The 18,873-nt window shown below is 45.8% G+C and overlaps 1 protein-coding gene across 1 annotated transcript; it reads left to right on the top strand.

Moving 5' to 3' along the window:
* Window positions 1-13,363: 13,363 nt before the first annotated feature.
* On the top strand, window positions 13,364-14,444 carry LOC140000473 (olfactory receptor 14A16-like). The gene has a single exon (XM_072030364.1). The coding sequence runs from the start codon at window positions 13,422-13,424 to the stop codon at window positions 14,442-14,444; it is 1,023 nt and encodes a 340-aa protein (XP_071886465.1). The 5' UTR covers window positions 13,364-13,421.
* The last annotated feature ends 4,429 nt before the right edge of the window (window positions 14,445-18,873 follow it).

Below are 18,873 nucleotides of genomic sequence, written 5' to 3'. Positions count from 1 at the left end.
AGACATCCCTCACTCTGAGATGAATCTGCTGCTCTGATCCCCAATCTCAAATCCTGCTTCAAAGCCCAACCACAGCAACATCACCCGTTACCATTATTTTTTACATATTGCTCTCACTAATCCCTAGTCTTTAATCACTAGCATTAGAATATCATCCCATAACAAAACACATAATAAAACCCTTACCAAAAATCTGGCCGATACCCTTAACACTGCGTGGGTGGTTTGGTGCTCAAAGCAGAACACCAAAGCCTCCCTCTAAGGTTCTGCCCAATCCCTAAACCTGAAAGGCAGGATCTAATCCCTAAACATTAATCCGAACATCTAATCCTCAAATTCCTCACTCCTGCACTCTTATCACAAAACTGAAGTGGTTTGGCCATATGAGGGTTATCAGGGCTTGAGATGACCTGGAGCAGTCACCTAGTCTTGGAGGAGGCAGGCGAGGTGACATGGATCTGGCCAGGTCATAAATCTAAACAAGAGATGGAAAGGGATGCTCTGCTGAGGTCAGCTGTGCCTCAGGATGTCAGGAGGCAGCAGGAGGCCCATGGCTGTGCAGATGGGTGTCGGGGCACTTCTGCCTGAGGGCCTGATAGGCCACCTTCAGACATGTGGCTGGTGGTATGTGTGTGTCATTTTAACTGTGAGCCACTGTCATGCAGCTAGAGCAAGTATTGATTTCAATGTCATTCCTGTTCTAATACCTAACAGAGCTTGAACATAGGTATCTCTTGCCTATCAGAGAAGCTGAAAGGCCATGAGAAGGTGCATGCTTTGGAGAATGAAAACAACCTTGCTTTTATCTTGTTAGATGCTAAGCCTCAAGGAGGGTGCCAGGTTTGTACGTTCTTATAGAGCAGTCTATTTTGCCTTAGAAACTCCAAATCCAGTAGGAAGCAATGGGCTTTGGTGGAGACTCCGAGGTCACTTCTGCCTCTGGAGCTGATAGACCAGAAGCAGGAACATGGCTGGGCAAGGCACTGGGAGGTCCCATCTTTCTGGAGTAGCTGCCAGGTCAACCCTTGCCTCCTGGCTGGCAGATGGGCTTTTAGGCTCACATCTCCCACCTTCTCTCACAGACCAGCAGAAAGCACCTCTCTGGCATGGTGCTTGTGTGATGCCCTCTGCCCACATATCTGATAGGTCCATTGGACTTGGTTGTGTGTTGTCAAGTCTCTTGTGCCTGAGTACATGACTGAGGAACAGCAGGCATGTGGCTTGGTTGTGTCTATCTGAGGAGCTGAAATCCTAGTAGGAAGTTCACATGGCCTGGAAGATCATGGTGAGGTTCCGTCTGCCTGATCAGCTGACAGGCCAGAGAAAGTCTAATGGGTTAGGGTGACAGTGTGAAGGTTAGTTTCTGAGATGTTGCTATAAGGTAAGGGAATGTGCTATAGCGTGTGAGGTCACCTGGAGGGAATCTGTTATCAGTCCATGGGTTTATGTTTCAGGGCACAAGTGGAGAGGGAACAGGCATCAATGAAGGTATGGAAAGGTCCAGGTGACAGCAAGGTAAGAACGCAAGATGGGTATTTGTAGCCTGCAGGAAAACAGAGACAGGTTTGGTACATCATAGAAAAGCCAGTGGTGGAGATTGCCAGAGCACTGGCAAGGCAAGACTTAGCCAAGAAAACCAAGGTCTTTGTCCCCAAGGCAGGTCTCTCTGCCTCCAAGGTCTAGGAGGAGACATGTTGTCCTCTTTGCACTGGGGGGGCTTATCTCTTCTTTGCACCTTCTGAGTGAGGCCAGGAGGTGTCACACCACTGTCTTTCACTTGGCACTGCATACCCCACATCCCACTGCCCGAGGAAGAGCCCAGAGACCCAGGTGAGGACAGGACCTCTCTGCCCAGGGCAGGCAGCAGGCCTTGGCCTTTCTGCTTGATGAAACAAACCTAGCATTTTCTCAGCCTCAGAGCCACCTGCACAGGGCTTTGGCCTACCTCTAATCATGGCCTCCAATTACCTGCTCTAAGGAGTCCATGGGGTTTTGTCGGTAATAGACATCAGAGGGACCATTCAGTGTGTTGAAGGACCTTGGGGTGTGTCTTCTAACTTTGGTTTTCTGAGAGATCTCATCAGTCCCCTCTCAGGAGCTTCTTGGACTTGGCACAACTACTCTTGTCTAATAAGACAGAAAAGCCCTAAGAGTCTCTTAAGGGGGTCTGGACAGGTAGGAGAAGTTTGACACTGTATGACAGCCTTGCTGCTCACCTCCTTGCAACATTTGTGACAGGACTTCTGTCACTTCTCATTCTTCATTTGTGACAGGACTTCTGTCACTTCTCCTGACATCAGGCTTCTCCACTGAAGTTTGCACCTTATATCTCCTTTGCCCCAACTCCCTCCTGCTTCACTTAGAGAACAGGCTGCACAGAGGTAGAGAAGGATAATTCTTAATTGCAATCAAGCTATAAAAAAGTATGATGAAGCTTAATAATCAATAAAACATACTTCTCAATTGTATGCTAGCTCCAGGCAGTATCCAAGGAGGTTCACCTTCCAAAATGGATAGTTTTATCCTCTTTTTCTTTTTTCTTTTTTTTTTTCTTTTTGCAGTATATAGATGTGAAAAAATATGTGAAAACAGTTTCAGAATTGCCTAAAGACACCAATAGAATACATAAAGGAAGTAAAAGCTATGAACTTATGAACTCCCTGAGGCTTAAAGCAGCAGCTAGATCGTAGCATGACAGAGTCATAGAATCTTAGAATCAAAGAATGATACAATCTCAGAATGATTTGGGCTGGAACAGGACTCGAAGATCATGGGCAGAGGCATCTCTCACTACATCAGGTTGCTGAAAGGACCTTCAACCCAGCTTTCAACACCTGCAATGATGAGGCATTCAAAACTTCTCTGGGAAACCTGTTGAAGTGACACACTATTCTCATCCTAAAATCTTTCCTCCTTATATCTATTATATATCTACACCCTTTCAGTTCAAAACCATGACCCTCTGTGCTGTCACTACAGGCTCTAATAAAAAAATTGTCTTTCTCATAAGCCCCCTTGAAATACTGAAAGGCAGCAATAAGATCTCTTTGGAGCCTTCTAATCTCCATGTTGAACAACAGCTACACTCAGCCTTTCTTTGTAGGAGAGCTATTTCAGCCCTCTGATTATTGCCCTCCGCTGCATCCACTCTAACAGGTCTATGTCTTCCTTGGACTAGGGGACCCAGAAAAGGATGCAGGACTGCAGGTGGGGTCTCACAAGACCAGATAGGAGGGGAGAATCACCTCCTTCAGCCTGCTGAACTTTCTTCTTTTCATGCAGCCCAGAATATGATTGTCTCGGTTGCAAGAGCACCTTGCCAGCTTATGTCCAAATCTTCAAACACCAATACTCTGATGTCCCTCTCAGCAGGACTGCTATCAATATTTTCATCTCCCCAATCTATATTGATATTTTGAATTTCCCTGACCCAGGTGTAGCACCTTTCACGCATCCTTGTTGAACTTCAGGAGGTTGATACAGGCCCACCTCTCCAGTCTTTCCAGGTTCTTCTGAATGACATCCCCTCCCACTAGCATACCAACTGCACCACTCAGCTTGGTGTCCTCAGCAAACTAGCTTAGGGTGTACTCAGTCTCACTTTCCATTTTGTTAATGAAAATATTAACAGTTTTGGTCCAAGCATAGGCCTCTAAGGGATAACACTCCCATTTTAAGAGATAACACTCACATTTTCAGTTGTTCATTAAGCCATTGACTCTTTGGACATGGCCATCTGGGCAATTCTTTTGTCCATCAGTCATTCCAGCAAACCCATATTTCTCCAGTTTAGTGCCAGGAATGTTGCAGGGGACCATATGAAATATGTTACAGAATTCCAGGTAGATGACAACAGAAGCTCTTCTTTTGTGTGATAAGGAATGTCAAAAAATAGAATATAACCACTTAAATCTGTCATGTGAATAAATACATATATGCATGTAGTTATGTAAATATTGCTTGCTAATAACTTAAGGCCTATAAAAATACATATAACATTTACTACAATAACTATCATATACCTTTGGTGTAGTATATCAAAGAATATTCCCACATTTGAAGAATAAAAATGGCACCTTAACTGAGTACCTGATACAAAACAAGTACTTTCAGTGAACATTCCAGAGGTGAGCAAATAAAGCTTTTTCTCTGTTCTGTTCCCATTGTCTCAGAGGCTTCCTTATAAAGAATCTGGTTTGCTCAGTGCCAGCTGACAACATCCTTGCTCAACACAGAATTGAAACACAGGGCTTCTTTATCCCACCAGAGATAACAATTTTAGGACTGTCTGCTTCTCAGCTTTCAGCAAACACAACCCACTCTGATCCTTGCTCAATGAACTCTTTGGTTGATGAGGATATTTCTCTGTAGGATTGTGGAAAGACCAAATTTTTCTGATGTCTCTAGTTTATGAGCTGAGATTTTCTTCAGATGAGACAGCCGTGTGGGAGGTAAGAAAAGGAAAGGAGCTTCTCTCCATCCCCACCATGGACAAAGGCCCAGATACAACACGTACAACCAAGTTTCCAAACTGCTCAGCTGATGCAGCCCACTGAGGTCCTTGGCAAAGGTATTTGATGTGAAGGGAGGGGTCCGGTTGGAAGACAGATATGATATAGATGAGAGTCTGTAGATAAAAATAGATGGGATAGTCTGGACATTGGTTTCTTGGGACATTTATAATGCCTTTGGTTATCCCTAACGTCTGCATGGGTCAGAGGAGCATGACATAGGACTTCAAGGTGACTGTCCCCCATTGCAGTGGCTGCAGGTGGTACTAAAGAAATGGACTGGGAGAGCTGATGTTCACTTCCTCTCTTTGCCTCTTCCCTGAACACCACCACCAGGATGAGGAGTTCATGTATCAGGCTTGGACATGGACTCCATGCACCTACATATCAGCATGAGGCTCCCAAGGTAGACTAGGATGCATGTCTCTTGTTCTTTGCAGCAACACCAACACAAACAACTGTGTCCGGGAGGTTTCCCTCTCCTGCCTTTCTGAGAGATTTCATCAGCCTCTTCTCTGGAGCTGAACTTGATAACTTGTCAATAACTACACCTTGGGGCTTATTGAGACACAGAAAGGCCTAAGAGTCTCTTAAGGAGGTCTGGACAGGTAGGAGAAGTTTGACCCTGTAGAGACAACCTTTCTCTGAACCTCTCAACCTCGCACCATTTCTCACACCATTTCTCCCTAGCACTTGCATCACTTCTCCTGACATCAGACTTCTCCAAACTTGTCCTGTCAACAGGGACCCTGAAAAAAAAAAAAAAAAAAGAAGTTTGTCTTTCTCATAAGCTCCCTTGAAATACTGAAAGGAATCAATAGGTTCTGTCTGAAGCCTTCTCTTCTCCAGACCGAACAACCACTACACTCTTACACTCTTAGCCTTTCTTTGGAGGAGAGCTATTTTTTCCCTCTGATCTTTGCCCTCCTCTGTAGCCTCTCTAACAGGTCTGTCTTTCTTGCACTGGGGGACCCAGAAAAGGATGCTATACTGCAGGTGGCGTGTCCAGAGAGCAGAGTTGAGGGAGATCACCTGCCTCAACCTGCTGTTCCCTCTTCCTTTCATGCAGCCCAAGATGAATGGCTTCCTGGGCTGCAAGAGCACCTTGCCAGATCATGTCCAAGTCTTCAAATATCATTACTACCATGTCCTTCTCGGCACAGCTGCTCTCAAACCATTCATCCCCAAATCTATAATGATAGTTGCTATTTCCCTGACCCAGGTGCAGCACCTTGCACTTCTCTTTGTTGAACTTCAGGAGGTTGACACGGGACCACCTCTCCAGTCTCTCCAGTTTCTTCTGAATGGCATCCCCTCCCACTGGCATACCAACTGCACCTCTCAGCTTGGTGTCCTCAGCAAACTATCTTAGGGTGTACTCAATCTCACTCTCCATATTGTTAATGAAGATACAAATAGTATAGGTCCCAAAACAGACCTCTAAGGGATACCATTCCTTATTCATTTCCACTGGACCATAAGCCATTGACTACAACTCTTTGGCTGTTTCCATCTTTTGTCCAACTAACAGTCAATCCATCAAAACCATGTTCCTCAAGGTAGTGGTAGGAATGTTGCAGGAAACCATGTCAAAGGCTTTACAGAAGTCCAGGTAGATGACATTAGTAGCTCTTTCCTTGTGTGATGAGGAATATCAAAGAACAGAACATAACAAAATAATTCCTTTACATGTGTAAGAACATATAAGTTTGTAGTTATATATATTTTGTGCTATCATGTCAAGGCCTCCAAAGAATATGTTTAACATATTTCTATATATCTCTAATATACTGAAGACTATCATAAACACTTGGTGTAATGTATCAAACAACATTCTCACATTGAAGGAATAAATTGGCACCATGAAGGAGTACCTTAATCAAAGCAATTAAGTGAAATGAAATCTCCAGGGATGATTAAAAATAAATAAATAAAAAATAAAAGCTTTCAATCCTTTTTATACCCCAGGTTTCTGAGGCTTCCTTACAAAGATCCTGGTTTGCTCAGTGCCAGCTGGCAGCATCCTTGCTCAACACAGGAGAGGAGAATTGAAACACAGGGCTGCTTTAGCCCACCAGGGATCACAATTATAGGATATATACGATGTGGATGACAGGCTGTGAATAAAAACAGATGGGTTAACCTAGATATTGGTTTCCGGGGCCATTTCTAATACTTCTGGGTATCTGAAAACTCTGCATGGATCAGAAGAGCATGCCATAGGCCTTCAAGGTGACTGTTCTCCATTGGCAGTGGCTACAGGAGGTACAATAGACATGGATTGGGACAGCTGCTATGCACTGCCTTGCAGGTTACAGACAAAAGAATGCTCCTCTTCCTTGAATATCACCACCAGGATAAGGAGTCCATGTATCAGGCTTGGACATAGACGCCTTGCACCTACGTTTCAGTGTGAGGCTCCCAAGTTAGACTGGGATGCATATCTCTTGTCCTTAGCAGCAGCAACACAAACAAAAATGTCCACTGGGGTGTCCTGTTATGCATTTTCAGCTAGGGCAGAGGCAGATGAAATGCTTCTCCTGCAGTGGAAGTCCAACATGCGGGAGGAGTCATGGACATGCTGCCCTGGGCTACTAGAAGAGGCCCCTATGCACCTCCCATGCTGGAAAGAGGAATCGTGTCTGTAAGGAGCTATGGATTCCTCTGCTCCCTTCAGCCTCCAACAAGACAGGCCCCACTGTCTCAGAAGAGCTGAGGCTTTCTACATCCCAGCTCCAGTTGTGCTCCTCTGGCTGCATCTCAAGATTTTACCCAGTATACTGGGTCTGGCTGGACCAAGTTCATTTGGATAGATTTCATTTACTCTGAAGTATCTAGTGCTATGCTGGACCTCATTCTCAGCAGCAATGAGAGGCTGGTGTGGAATGTGAATCTGAAGGGCAGCCTTAGCTGCAGTGACCATGAACTGGTGGTGTTCACCAACTGTCAAGCAGGACAGAGGGCACAGAGTAAGCTCCCAACCCTGGACGGATTATGACCTCTTCATTGATCTGTTTTGTAGAGCATCATGGGACAAAGCCCTGGAGATAAAAGGGTCCAGGAATGCTGGTTATTCTTCAGCGATCAACTCCTCCTAGCTCAGGAATGATGCATCCCAGCAAAGAGGAAGTCAGTCAAAAATGACAGGTGATCTGCATGGATGATCAAGAAGAAACTGACCAAAGTCAATTACAAAAAAGGAGGTGTAGTGGGTTAACATGGCAAGGGTTTTTTAGTGGGGGGCTTAAGGAGTAGCTTCTGTTAGAAGAATCCAGAAGCTGTCCCATGTTAGATAAGGGGCTTGCCACTGTCCAGAACCAAGACGATAACTGACGTTGTTTGCGCCTTTCTGAGATCATACTTAAGAAGAAAAAGAAAAGAAAAGAAAAGAAAAGAAAAGAAAAGAAAAGAAAAGAAAAGAAAAGAAAAGAAAAGAAAAGAAAAGAAAAGAAAAGAAAAGAAAAGAAAAGAAAAGAAAAGAAAAGAAAAGAAAAGAAAAGAAAAGAAAAGAAAAGAAAAGAAAAGAAAAGAAAAGAAAAGAAAAGAAAAGAAAAGAAAAGAAAAGAAAAAAAGAAAAGAAAAAAAGAAACGAAAAGAAACGAAAAGAAACGAAAAGAAAAGAAAAGAAAAGAAAAGAAAAGAAAAGAAAAGAAAAGAAAAGAAAAGAAAAGAAAAGAAAAGAAAAAAGAAAAAGAAGAAGAAAAAAGAAAACTGCTGCTCAAAAGCAGCTGGAAGAGAGAGGAGTGAGAAACAGCCTTGCAGAGGCCAAAGGTGGTAAAGAAGGAGGGGGAGGGTGTTCTCGCCCCTCTGCAGAAATTCTGCAGCCTGTGTTGAGGACCATGGTGGAGCAGGTTGTCCCCTGCAGCCCCATATATAGCACGATGGATCATGTCTCCATGCTTCAGCCTATGGAGGAGACCATGGTGGAGCAGGTGGACCTGCACTGAAGGAGGCTGCTGCCTGTGGAAGACCCCTGTCAGAGCAGATACCAGGACGGAGCAGTAGGCTGTGGAGAGAAGCCCAAGCAGGAGCAGGTGACCTGGCAGAAGCTGCTACCTGTGTGGGACCCAGATTAGAGCAGTTTGCTCATGAGGGATGGACTTTGTGGTAAGGACCCATATCTTGAGCAGTTCTTGAAGAGCTGCTGCCTGTGTGAAGCCCATTCAGGATCAGTTTGGGAAGAACAGCATCCCATTGGAAGGACCCCACGTTGGAGCAGGGGAAGAGAGCAGCAGAGAGGAAGCACTATAGACTGACCACAGCCCCCTTTCCTTGTTCACCTGTGTTGCTTGGGGGGAGGAGGTGGAACAGGGTGGATGAGGAAAAGTGCTTTGGGGTTTCTTTACGTTGTTTCTCACCTCTCTAGCTTGTTAGTAATAGGCAGTAAATTTTACTATCTACAAAGGAGATGCCCCAAGAAGCCAAAGTCTGCTCTCCTGAAGTCCAGGGTAGTGAGATTGCTGTGCTCCCTCTTTGCTGCACTTAGGATCCCAATCTTAACCATTTTACAGTCACTGCAGCCCAGGTTGGCCTTGAGATTCACATTCTCAAGCAAATTCTTAGTCATGTGCTCGAGGGTAGAAAGGCTCTGCAGGAGGATCTGGATAGGTTGGACTGATGGGCTGAGGTCAACTGGATGAAGTTCAACAAGGCCAAGTGCCAGGTCCTGCACTCCAACAACCCCAAGCATTGCTACAGGCTGGGAGATGAGTAGTTGGAAAGCTGCCGGGCAGAGAAGGACCTGGGAGTACTGGTTGATAGTCAGCTGAATATGAGCCAGCAGTGTGCTCAGGTGGCCAGGAAGGCAAACAGCATCCTGGCTGGTGTGGCCAGCAGGGCTAGGGAAGTGATTGTCCCCCTGTACTCGGCCCTGGTGAGGCTGCACCTCGAGTACTGTGTTCAGTTCTGGGCCCCTTGCTACAAGAAGGACATCGAGGTGCTTGAGCGAGTTCAGAGAAGGGCGATGAAGCTGGTGAGGGGTCTGGAGAACAAGTCCTACGAGGAGCGGCTGAGGGAGCTGGGCTTGTTCAGCCTGGAGAAGAGGAGGCTCAGGGGCGACCTTATTGCTCTCTACAGATACCTTAAAGGAGGCTGTAGAGAGGTGGGGGTTGGTCTGTTCTCCCGCGTGCCTGGTGACAGGACGAGGGGGAATGGGCTTAAGTTGCACCAGGGGAGTTTTAGGTTGGATGTTAGGAAGAACGTCTTTACCGAAAGGGTTGTTAGACATTGGAACAGGCTGCCCAGGGAGGTGGTGGAGTCACCATCCCTGGAAGTCTTTAAAAGATGTTTAGATATAGAGCTTAGGGATATGGTTTACGGGGGACTGTTAGCTGTGAGGTTGGACTCAATGATCTTGAGGTCTCTTCCAACCTAGAAATTCTGTGATTCTGTGATTCCCCACCAGCCCCTCCTTGTTGCTGAGAACGAGGTCCAGCATAGCACTTCTCTCCACTATCAATGGGAGAAGGAAGTTATCATTAATGCATAACAGGACCTTCCTGGATTGACTATGCCCTGCTGTGCTGTCCCTCCAACAGATACCAGGGTGGTTGAAGTCCCCCCTGAAGACCAGGGCTTTTGAATGTGAGGCTGCTTCTATGTGTTTACAGAGGGCCTCATCTGCTGGTCTTCCTGATCAGGTGGCCTGCAGCAGACTCCCACTATAATGTCCCCTGTCCCTACTCTCCCTTTCTCCTGACCCATCAGCTTGCTGTCAGATCCTCACTCATCCATAAGTAGGGCTCCATGCACTCCAGCTGCTCACACACATAGAGGCCACACTGAACGGATCCAACTGAACAAGCTCCCGTGGGTTTGTGGAGACGTACGAGGAACGGCTGAGGGCACTGGGCCTGTTCAGCCTGGAGAAGAGGAGGCTGAGGGGAGACCTCATCGCAGTCTACAACTTCCTCGTAAGGGGGTGTCGAGAGGCAGGAGACCTTTTCTCTATTAACACCAGCGACAGGAGCCGCGGGAACGGGGTTAAGCTGAGGCAGGGGAAGTTTAGGCTTGACATCAGGAGGAAGTTCTTCACAGAGAGAGTGGTTGCACACTGGAACAGGCTCCCCAGGGAAGTGGTCACTGCACCGAGCCTGACTGAATTTAAGAAGAGATTGGACTGTGCGCTTAGTCACATGGTCTGAACTTTTGGGTAGACCTGTGCGGTGTCAAGAGTTGGACTTGATGATCCTTAAGGGTCCCTTCCAACTCAGGATATTCTATGATTCTATGATTCTATACTGTGAGGGGTTCTTCATCACAAAAGGCTCATCACATGGATCAAGGGTTTCCAGCTGGGGATGAGATGCCTCAGATGGATTACTGCATACCACAAGAGTAGCTAGCATCTTCCTATTCCTGCCTGTGTGTCCTATTTGTTATTGGCCATGAACAGAATTTTCCAGAGGGAACTTTTGCACCTTTCAGTGACAATAAAACTCTCTGAGGACTAGCCGTAATTCTGTAATCAGTCTCTCTCTGCTGTTTTAAAGGGACATTTGGTAATTATTTCAGTTGACTTCATTATTTCAGTTGACTTCAAAGTATGTTCTGCAAAAGTAACTGTTGCCTTGCAGGAGGTGTCAGCCCTGGAGCCCCAGGGACATCTCAAGGGAGACCAGAAGGAAAGAGGCAGCAAAGCCTTGGGCTGAAGCTGTGCTGCTGAACTGGGCTGAGCTCCTGGGGCCCAAGGGGAGCTCCTGGCAATTGGGCAGCACTGCAGAGAGACAGCTCTGCCCAGGAGCAGCTCCTCTGCACAGCACAGCAGCAGGGCTGGGGGCACTGCTTGCAGGGGACAAGGATGGCTGAGAGAAGGGAGGGAGATGTTAAAGGCAGTGTGGAGGGGGGATGCTGAGAGCTGACTGCGGAAGAAATCTTCACAGCTCTAACATGGTAAGTCTCTGGCTGCAGTGAGGCAGTGCAGCTGCTGTTCCTGGTTCCATCTCCAGATTTGCTGGCAAATTACTCAGCCTATAGGATATTTCAGGAGGACTCTCTACTTCCTCTACTGTAGAGAAGAATGTCAAGCTCCAGAGCAGGGTAAACCAGACACAGCTGTCAGAAGTACAGGACATGAGGGTTCATTCATATGGGGCCAGCTATGCTGTAGCTGGCAGGGTGCCGGCAGGGGTGCCCAGGGCTGTGGTGCAGAGCAGGGTCCCTGCTGTGCCCCAGGGGCTGTGTGCTGGGACAGGGTCTCTGCCACCTGCCAGGCTCAGCACTCAGCAGATACAGATGTCAAGTTTAGAGGAAGGGCTCAGATTCCTAAAGTGTCACCATGAGGTTTACGAGGAACCTCAGCAACCATCAGCCTGTAGATAAGGATAACGTCCCCCTTCTGATGTCATCAGGGATTGTGTGAGGTGCCTGCAAACATAGTGTCCTGGTCTTGGCTCGGATGGAGTTAATTTCTTTCCCAGTAGCTGTTATGGTGCTGTGCTTTGGATTTAGGATGAGAAGAATGCTGGTAACACTGCTGAGCAGTGCTTACACTGAATCAAGTCGACAAAGACATAGTGCATACCATATCACACCATGATCAGCACTAAAACTAGGGGAGTTCTTTGTGGGTGCTACCATTGCTTGGAGTCTGGCTGGGCATCAGACAGCTGGTGGTGTGCATCTCCACTGTCTATCACTTGTCTCATGTTTTCTTTTCCTTGTTTCATTTTTTCCCCTTTACTTTCCTATTAAACCTTCCTGAACTTGACCCATGTGCTTTACTTTTTTTCTGATTCTTTCCCCCATCCCACTGTGGGGAAGTGACACCGAATGGCTGCATGGTGCTGTGCTACCTGCAGGGCTAAACCACAACAGGTGGTGATGCTCCTGGGCTGTTCCCTGCCCTGGAGGTGTCTGCAGGGCAGAGCTGAGCACACAGCACAGGGCATGGGGTCTGTGAGCCAAGGTAGGGCACAGACTTAGGGACAGAGAAGCAGCTCCCAGCAGGGACAGCTCCAAGCGCAGAGACAGGGGTAGGCACTAAGAGGAAATATTTAAGCAAAATCCTGTGTCTGGGCAGTACATGCAAACCTCCTGCCATGTCATCCAGTTCAGATCCCTACCTCTGAGCAACTGCCACCACCGCCCTCCCTTCACCTCTCCTTGGCAATCCCCAATTCATCTAGGAAAAAGGAAGCCTTGCTTGAATGCTCAACTTGAATGCTTCATTGCCTCTCTCTCCTAGACCATCTTTTCTTTTCTTTTCTTTTCTTTTCTTTTCTTTTCTTTTCTTTTCTTTTCTTTTCTTTTCTTTTCTTTTCTTTTCTTTTCTTTTCTTTTCTTTTCTTTTCTTTTCTTTTCTTTTCTTTTCTTTTCTTTTCTTTTCTTTTCTTTTCTTTTCTTTTCTTTTCTTTTCTTTTCTTTTCTTTTCTTTTCTTTTTTCTTTTCTTTTTTCTTTTCTTTTCTTTTCTTTTCTTTTCTTTTCTTTTCTTTTCTTTTCTTTTCTTTTCTTTTCTTTTCTTTTCTTTTCTTTTCTTTTCTTTTCTTTTCTTTTCTTTTCTTTTCTTTTCTTTTCTTTTCTTTTCTTTTCTTTTCTTTTCTTTTCTTTTCTTTTCTTTTCTTTTCTTTTCTTTTCTTTTCTTTTCTTTTCTTTTCTTTTCTTTTCTTTTCTTTTCTTTTCTTTTCTTTTCTTTTCTTTTTTCTTTTCTTTTCTTTTCTTTTCTTTTCTTTTCTTTTCTTTTCTTTTCTTTTCTTTTCTTTTCTTTTCTTTTCTTTTCTTTTCTTTTCTTTTCTTTTCTTTTCTTTTCTTTTCTTTTCTCTTTTCTTTTTTCTTTTTTCTTTTTTCTTTTCTTTTCTACCCCTCATGGCATACTCAGACAGCAGAAAACAGAGGTCCCGGCAGAGAACTGCAGCAAGGTCTTGCCAAAAAGGACAGAGGATAGGCGTATTGTGGGGGAGAATCTATGAGAAATGGCTTTGGTTTTGTGCAGAGAAGTCTGTTCTAACTCTTCACTGTCTTTTTCTCTTGGGACGGTCATCAGGGCCCACAGGGAGAAAATGTCCAACAGCAGCTTCCCCACTGAGTTCCTCCTCCTGCCATTCGCAGACATGCGCGAGCTGCAGCTCCTGCACTTCGGGCTCTTCCTGGGCATCTACCTGGCTGCCCTCCTGGGCAACGGCCTCATCCTCACAGCCATAGCCTGTGACTGTCGCCTTCACACCCCCATGTACTTCTTCCTCTTCAACCTCTCAATCTTTGACTTGGGATCCATCTCCACCACTCTCCCCAAAGCCATGGCCATCTCCCTGTGGGACACTAGGGCCATTTCCTACTCTGGTTGTGCTGCACAAGTCTTCCTGCTTGTGTTTTTGATTGGAGGAGAATATTTACTTCTCACTGTAATGGCCTATGACCGTTATGTTGCCATCTGCAAACCACTGCACTATAAGACACTCATAGGTGGCAGAACTTGTGTCAAGATGGCAACAGCTGCCTGGGGCAGTGGCTTTCTCAATGCTGTGCTGCACACTGCCAATACCTTTTCCCTCCCACTCTGCCAAGGCAATGCCCTGGACCAGTTCTTCTGTGAGATTCCCCAGATCCTCAAGCTCTCCTGCACAGATGCCTACCTCAGAGAGGGTGGGCTTATTGTGGTTACAGCATGTTTACTCTTTGCATGTTTTGTTTTCCTTGTGCTGTCCTATGTGCAGATCTTCAGGGCTGTGCTGAGGATCCCCTCAGAGCAGGGCCGGCACAAAGCCTTTTCCACATGCCTCCCTCACCTGGCCGTGGTTTCCCTCTTTATCAGCACAATAATGTTTGCCTACCTGAAGCCCCCCTCCATCTCTTTCCCATCCTTGGATATGGTGGTGACAGTTCTGTACTCGGTGGTGTCTCCAGCAGTGAACCCCGTCATCTACAGCATGAGGAACCAGGAGATAAAAAGGGCACTGAAGAAACTGATCCTGCTGGTGGTAACTAAGAAAGAATAATCTATCTGTCTCTCTTCCCAAGTAATCTCGAATTGAGCTCAGACTAGTGTTGAGCTTTGGGGCATTCTGTAACCATGTTTGTACACAAGTACTTGCATTCATTCTGCTTCAGAAGGGACAAGAATACAGTCAGACTGAATCAGAGGCCTTCTGCAAATATGTTTATTGTCACATGACAAGTGGCCTCCTGTGTTTATTCTATTCATTAAAAGAGGATTATTTTTTTTTTCAGTGCAGAGCCCTGGCATCAATGCAAAGCATTTTCCATATGCCTCCAGCACCTCATTTTTCCTCCCTGAAGGTCCTCTCCATCTACTTCCCATCATCAGACTGAGTGCTGGCAGTTCTGTACTCTGTGACGTCTCTAACATTGAACTCCCTCATCTGCAGTATGAGAAACTATGAGTTCCAGAAGTCACTGAGAAACTGACCACAAGAAACCTTGTACCATCAAGAACTTGTTTCCTCTTCTCTGCACAGTTCTCAGAGTTTGTCTTTTCCTGTAGAGAATCGTACTAACAGGTTATCCCTTGGGTTTACAATACTTGAGGCTTCTTCCAATCATCTCTGAATCTGTCACAAATGGTTTGACTGCTGTACAAAACCTGGCCTCCCTACTAGCATCTCTGGAACCAAAGAGGTATCCTGAGTGCACTGCCAATGTTTCCTGGGGTAGTGAAGAAATAAGACAAGGGAGGCAGGAGACCAACATGGCTGAGTTGGGATGTCATAATCAAACTAAAGCATGGAAAGGAAGAGCAAACGCAGTGTAGGTAGGGACAAACAAACTGGGAAAATTATAGGGAAATGGCCCAGGAGTTCAGGGATGGGATCAGGAAAGCCAAGGCACAGCTAGAGAGAAACTTGGCTAGGGATGCAAAGAGTAACAAGGGTTTCTGCAGATACATAAGGCAGCAAAGAAATTGCACACTCTGTAAAAAGCATCACAAGGAACCTGGTTACAAATGACATGGAAAAGGCTAAGGTACTCAGCACCTTTTTGGACTTTCTCACCAGCCCATTCCACACCTCCCCAGTCACAGAATGTCAAGGCAGGGATGGGGGAAATGAAGTCCATTTCCTTGTAGAGAGAGAAAAGATTTGAAACTACATGAGGAACCTGAAGGTGCACGACTCCATGAGACCCAATCAGGTGCATGCCAGGGTTCTAAGGGACCAGGCAGATGAAGTTCCTAAGCCACTATCCGTCATATTGGAAGAGTTGTCAGGGTCAGGTAATGTCCTCAAAAGCCTGAAAATATAACACCTATTTTTAAAATGGCTAAAAATATCAACCCAGGGATCTACAGACTGGTCAGCCTCAGCTCTGTGACTGGGAAGATCATGGAGCAGAACCTCCTGGAAAGCATGCTAAGGTTCATGGAAGACAGGGAGGAGATTTGAGACAGACAACAGTGCAGTTGATATGGTAAAGAGAAGGGACACCATGCAGAGGAACCTGGACAGCCTTGAGGAGTGGGCTCATGAGAACATCCTGCAGTTCAACAAGGCCAAGCACAAGGTCCTGCTCCTGGGTCAGGACATTCCCCAGCATCAATGCAGATGGGGTGATGACTGGTTTGAGAGCAGACCTGTAGAGAAGGACTTGGGGATACTGGTAGACGGAAACTTGGATATGAGATGGCGATGTTCACCTGAAGCCCAAAAAGCCCATCATATCCTGGACTACATCATAATACCACAGGTGGCAGGTCTGGGGAAGTGATTATCCTCCTCTTCTCCACCTGTGTGAGACTCCACCTGCATCTTGCTTTAGGGCCCTAGTGTAAGAAAGAAGTAGACCTATGAGAGAAGGTCACAAAAATAATCACAGACTGGAAATCCTGTCCTACCAAGAAAGCTTGAGAGAGCTGGGGTTCTTGAGAGAAGAAAGGCCTCTGAGGAGACCTTACTGCGGCCTTGCAACACATAAAGGGGGTGTACTGGAAAGTTGTGGAGAGATGCTTTAACAGAATGTATAGTGACAGGACAAGAGGTAACATTTTTAAACAAAAAGAGGGTGGATTTTGATCTCCAATAAGGTAGAAATTCTTTACTATGATGGTAGCTAGATACAGGACCAGGTTGCCTGTAGAAGTTGGGGATGCCCCCCTCCCTTAAAGCGTTGTAGCTCAGCTTGGACAGGGCTCTGAGCAACTTCCACTAGTGGAAGAGAAGGTGTCCCTGCCCATGTCAGGGGCGGATGGAACTAGATGATCATAGAATGATTGAATCATAGAATGGTTTGGCTCAGAAGGCACTTTAAATTTCATCCATTTCCAGCTCCACTGCTATTAAAAGGGACACCTCTTACCAGACCAGATTGCTCAACACCCCATACAATCTGGCCTTGAACACCTCCAGGAGTTGAACACCTCTACAACTTCTCTGTTCCACTGTCCCACCATCCTCAGAGCAAAGAAATTATTCCTTATACCTAATCTAACGCTACCATCTTTTAGGTTAAAGCTATTCCTCCTTGTCCTATAACTACACTCCCTGACAAAGAGTCTCTCCCAATTTTTTCTGTAGGTCCCTTTTGTGGTTTAACCCAGTCAGCAGCTAAACACCACACAGCCTTTCACTCACCCTCCCCCCTCCCTCTCTAGGATGAGGGAGAGAAACAGGAAAATGAAGCCTGTGAGTTGAGATAAAAACAGTTTATTAAGACAGAGAAAATAATAATAATAATAACAACAATAACAATAATGATGATAATAGTACTAGTACTAATAATATGTACAAACAAGTGATGCACAATGCACTTGCTCATCACCCACTGACCAATGCCCAGGCTAACCCCAAGCAGTCCGGCCCTCCTCCCCCTGGCTAGCCACCCCTAAATACTGTTTAGTATGACGTCAAATAGTATGGAATACCCCTTTGGCCATTTTGGGTCAGCTGCTCTGGCCCCACCCAGCTCTTGCTGCATCCCCAGCCTGCCCATTGGCAGGATAGAGTGAGAAGCTGAAACGTCCTTGGCTTGGTGTAAGCACTGCTCTGCAACAATTAAAACATCAGCATATTATCAGCACTCTTCTCATCCTAAACCAGAACATAGCATTCTACCAGCTACTAGGAAGAAAACCAACTCTATCCTAACTGAAATCAGGACATCCCCCTTTAGGTATTGGAAGGCTGCTAGAAGGTCTCCTCAGGGCCTTCTCTTCTGCAAGCTGGACAACCACAACTCTCTCAGCCTGCCTTCATAGGAGAGGACCTTGAGCACTGTGATCATCTTTGTGGCCCTCCTCTGGACTCATTCTAATACTCCTGTTATATATATTCATCTGATTCGTGTCAGTATGGAACAGTGCTAGGGCCGCATGGTATGATGAATGTGACCTTCTGTCTTACATACCCTGGTATAACCACAAGTCTAAGAAAAACAGAATGGTTAATGTATATAGTTCTTGTACCTTGCAAAGGAATTTGTGTCAGAAAATATTCCTCAAATCTATGAACCTGTTTGCCTTTGTTATTCCCAACTCCTGTTTCTAACAGTTACAGCCTTTTTTTGTTGTTGTCTTTTTCGAGATTGACTTAACACTGCTATAGGTGTGACTGTCCCTGTGAATGGCTGGTGAGGAATGTTTTAATTACTCGTGAAGTGTCAATATGAAAGCTATTTGTGTTTGTATGAAGTCTTTGATGTCTGGGGGTTTCAGAACAACTGATAACAAATAGTTACTGTTATGGGATACTATGCAAGCCTCTGATATCTGGCCAGGCGGCCAAGAGATTAAGAAGAAGAAAAAAAAGAAGCTGAAGGATGGCTAGGAGACAAGACCTGCAGGGGATGCTGTGTAAACTTGACACGCTGCCAAGAAGTACAAAGGGGAAGGACAAGAAAAAAACTTGGAGAGGAAGACTACGAGCCTTCAGCATGAAAGACCCCTAGAGACCCCCAGAGGGACCACCAGAGCCTGATGCGCATGCTCCAGTAGGAGGGACTGGATCCCGGAAGCTAATTATAATAACATATTTTTTTTAGAAGTAGTAATGAATATGTATTAGTCTAGGAGAATAAAAATCAGCTACTTGATGTAACTGGTGTGCGTCCTGGTGGAGCGGAGATTGCCAGTGCACCCAGAGCTGTTTGCTTACCTCTATTCTTCTAATAAATCCTATTTTTTATTTAATCTTACTTTGGGACTGAGCAAATTTATAACACTCCCACTTCCTTCTTGTGCTGGGGCCCCCAGAGCTAACAAAGTATTCTGGGTAGGGTCTCATGGCAGGAGAGTGGAGGGGGAGAACCCCTCCCCTGCCCTGTTGGCTATGATTCTGTAGATGTAGCCCAGGATACGGTTGGCTTCCTGGGCTGCAAGCATGCAATGCCAGCTCATGGTGAGCTCCACCAACACCCCCACATTCTTCTCCTCAGGGCTTCTTTCAATCTATTCTCTGCCCAGCCTGTATTTGTCCT

The sequence above is a fragment of the Anas platyrhynchos genome, chromosome 32 (genome assembly GCF_047663525.1).
Source record: "Anas platyrhynchos isolate ZD024472 breed Pekin duck chromosome 32, IASCAAS_PekinDuck_T2T, whole genome shotgun sequence".
Taxonomy (NCBI): Eukaryota; Metazoa; Chordata; class Aves; order Anseriformes; family Anatidae; genus Anas; species Anas platyrhynchos.
The sequence above is the reverse complement of the archived record's forward strand: the minus strand, read 5'-3'. Positions and strand labels throughout refer to the sequence as shown.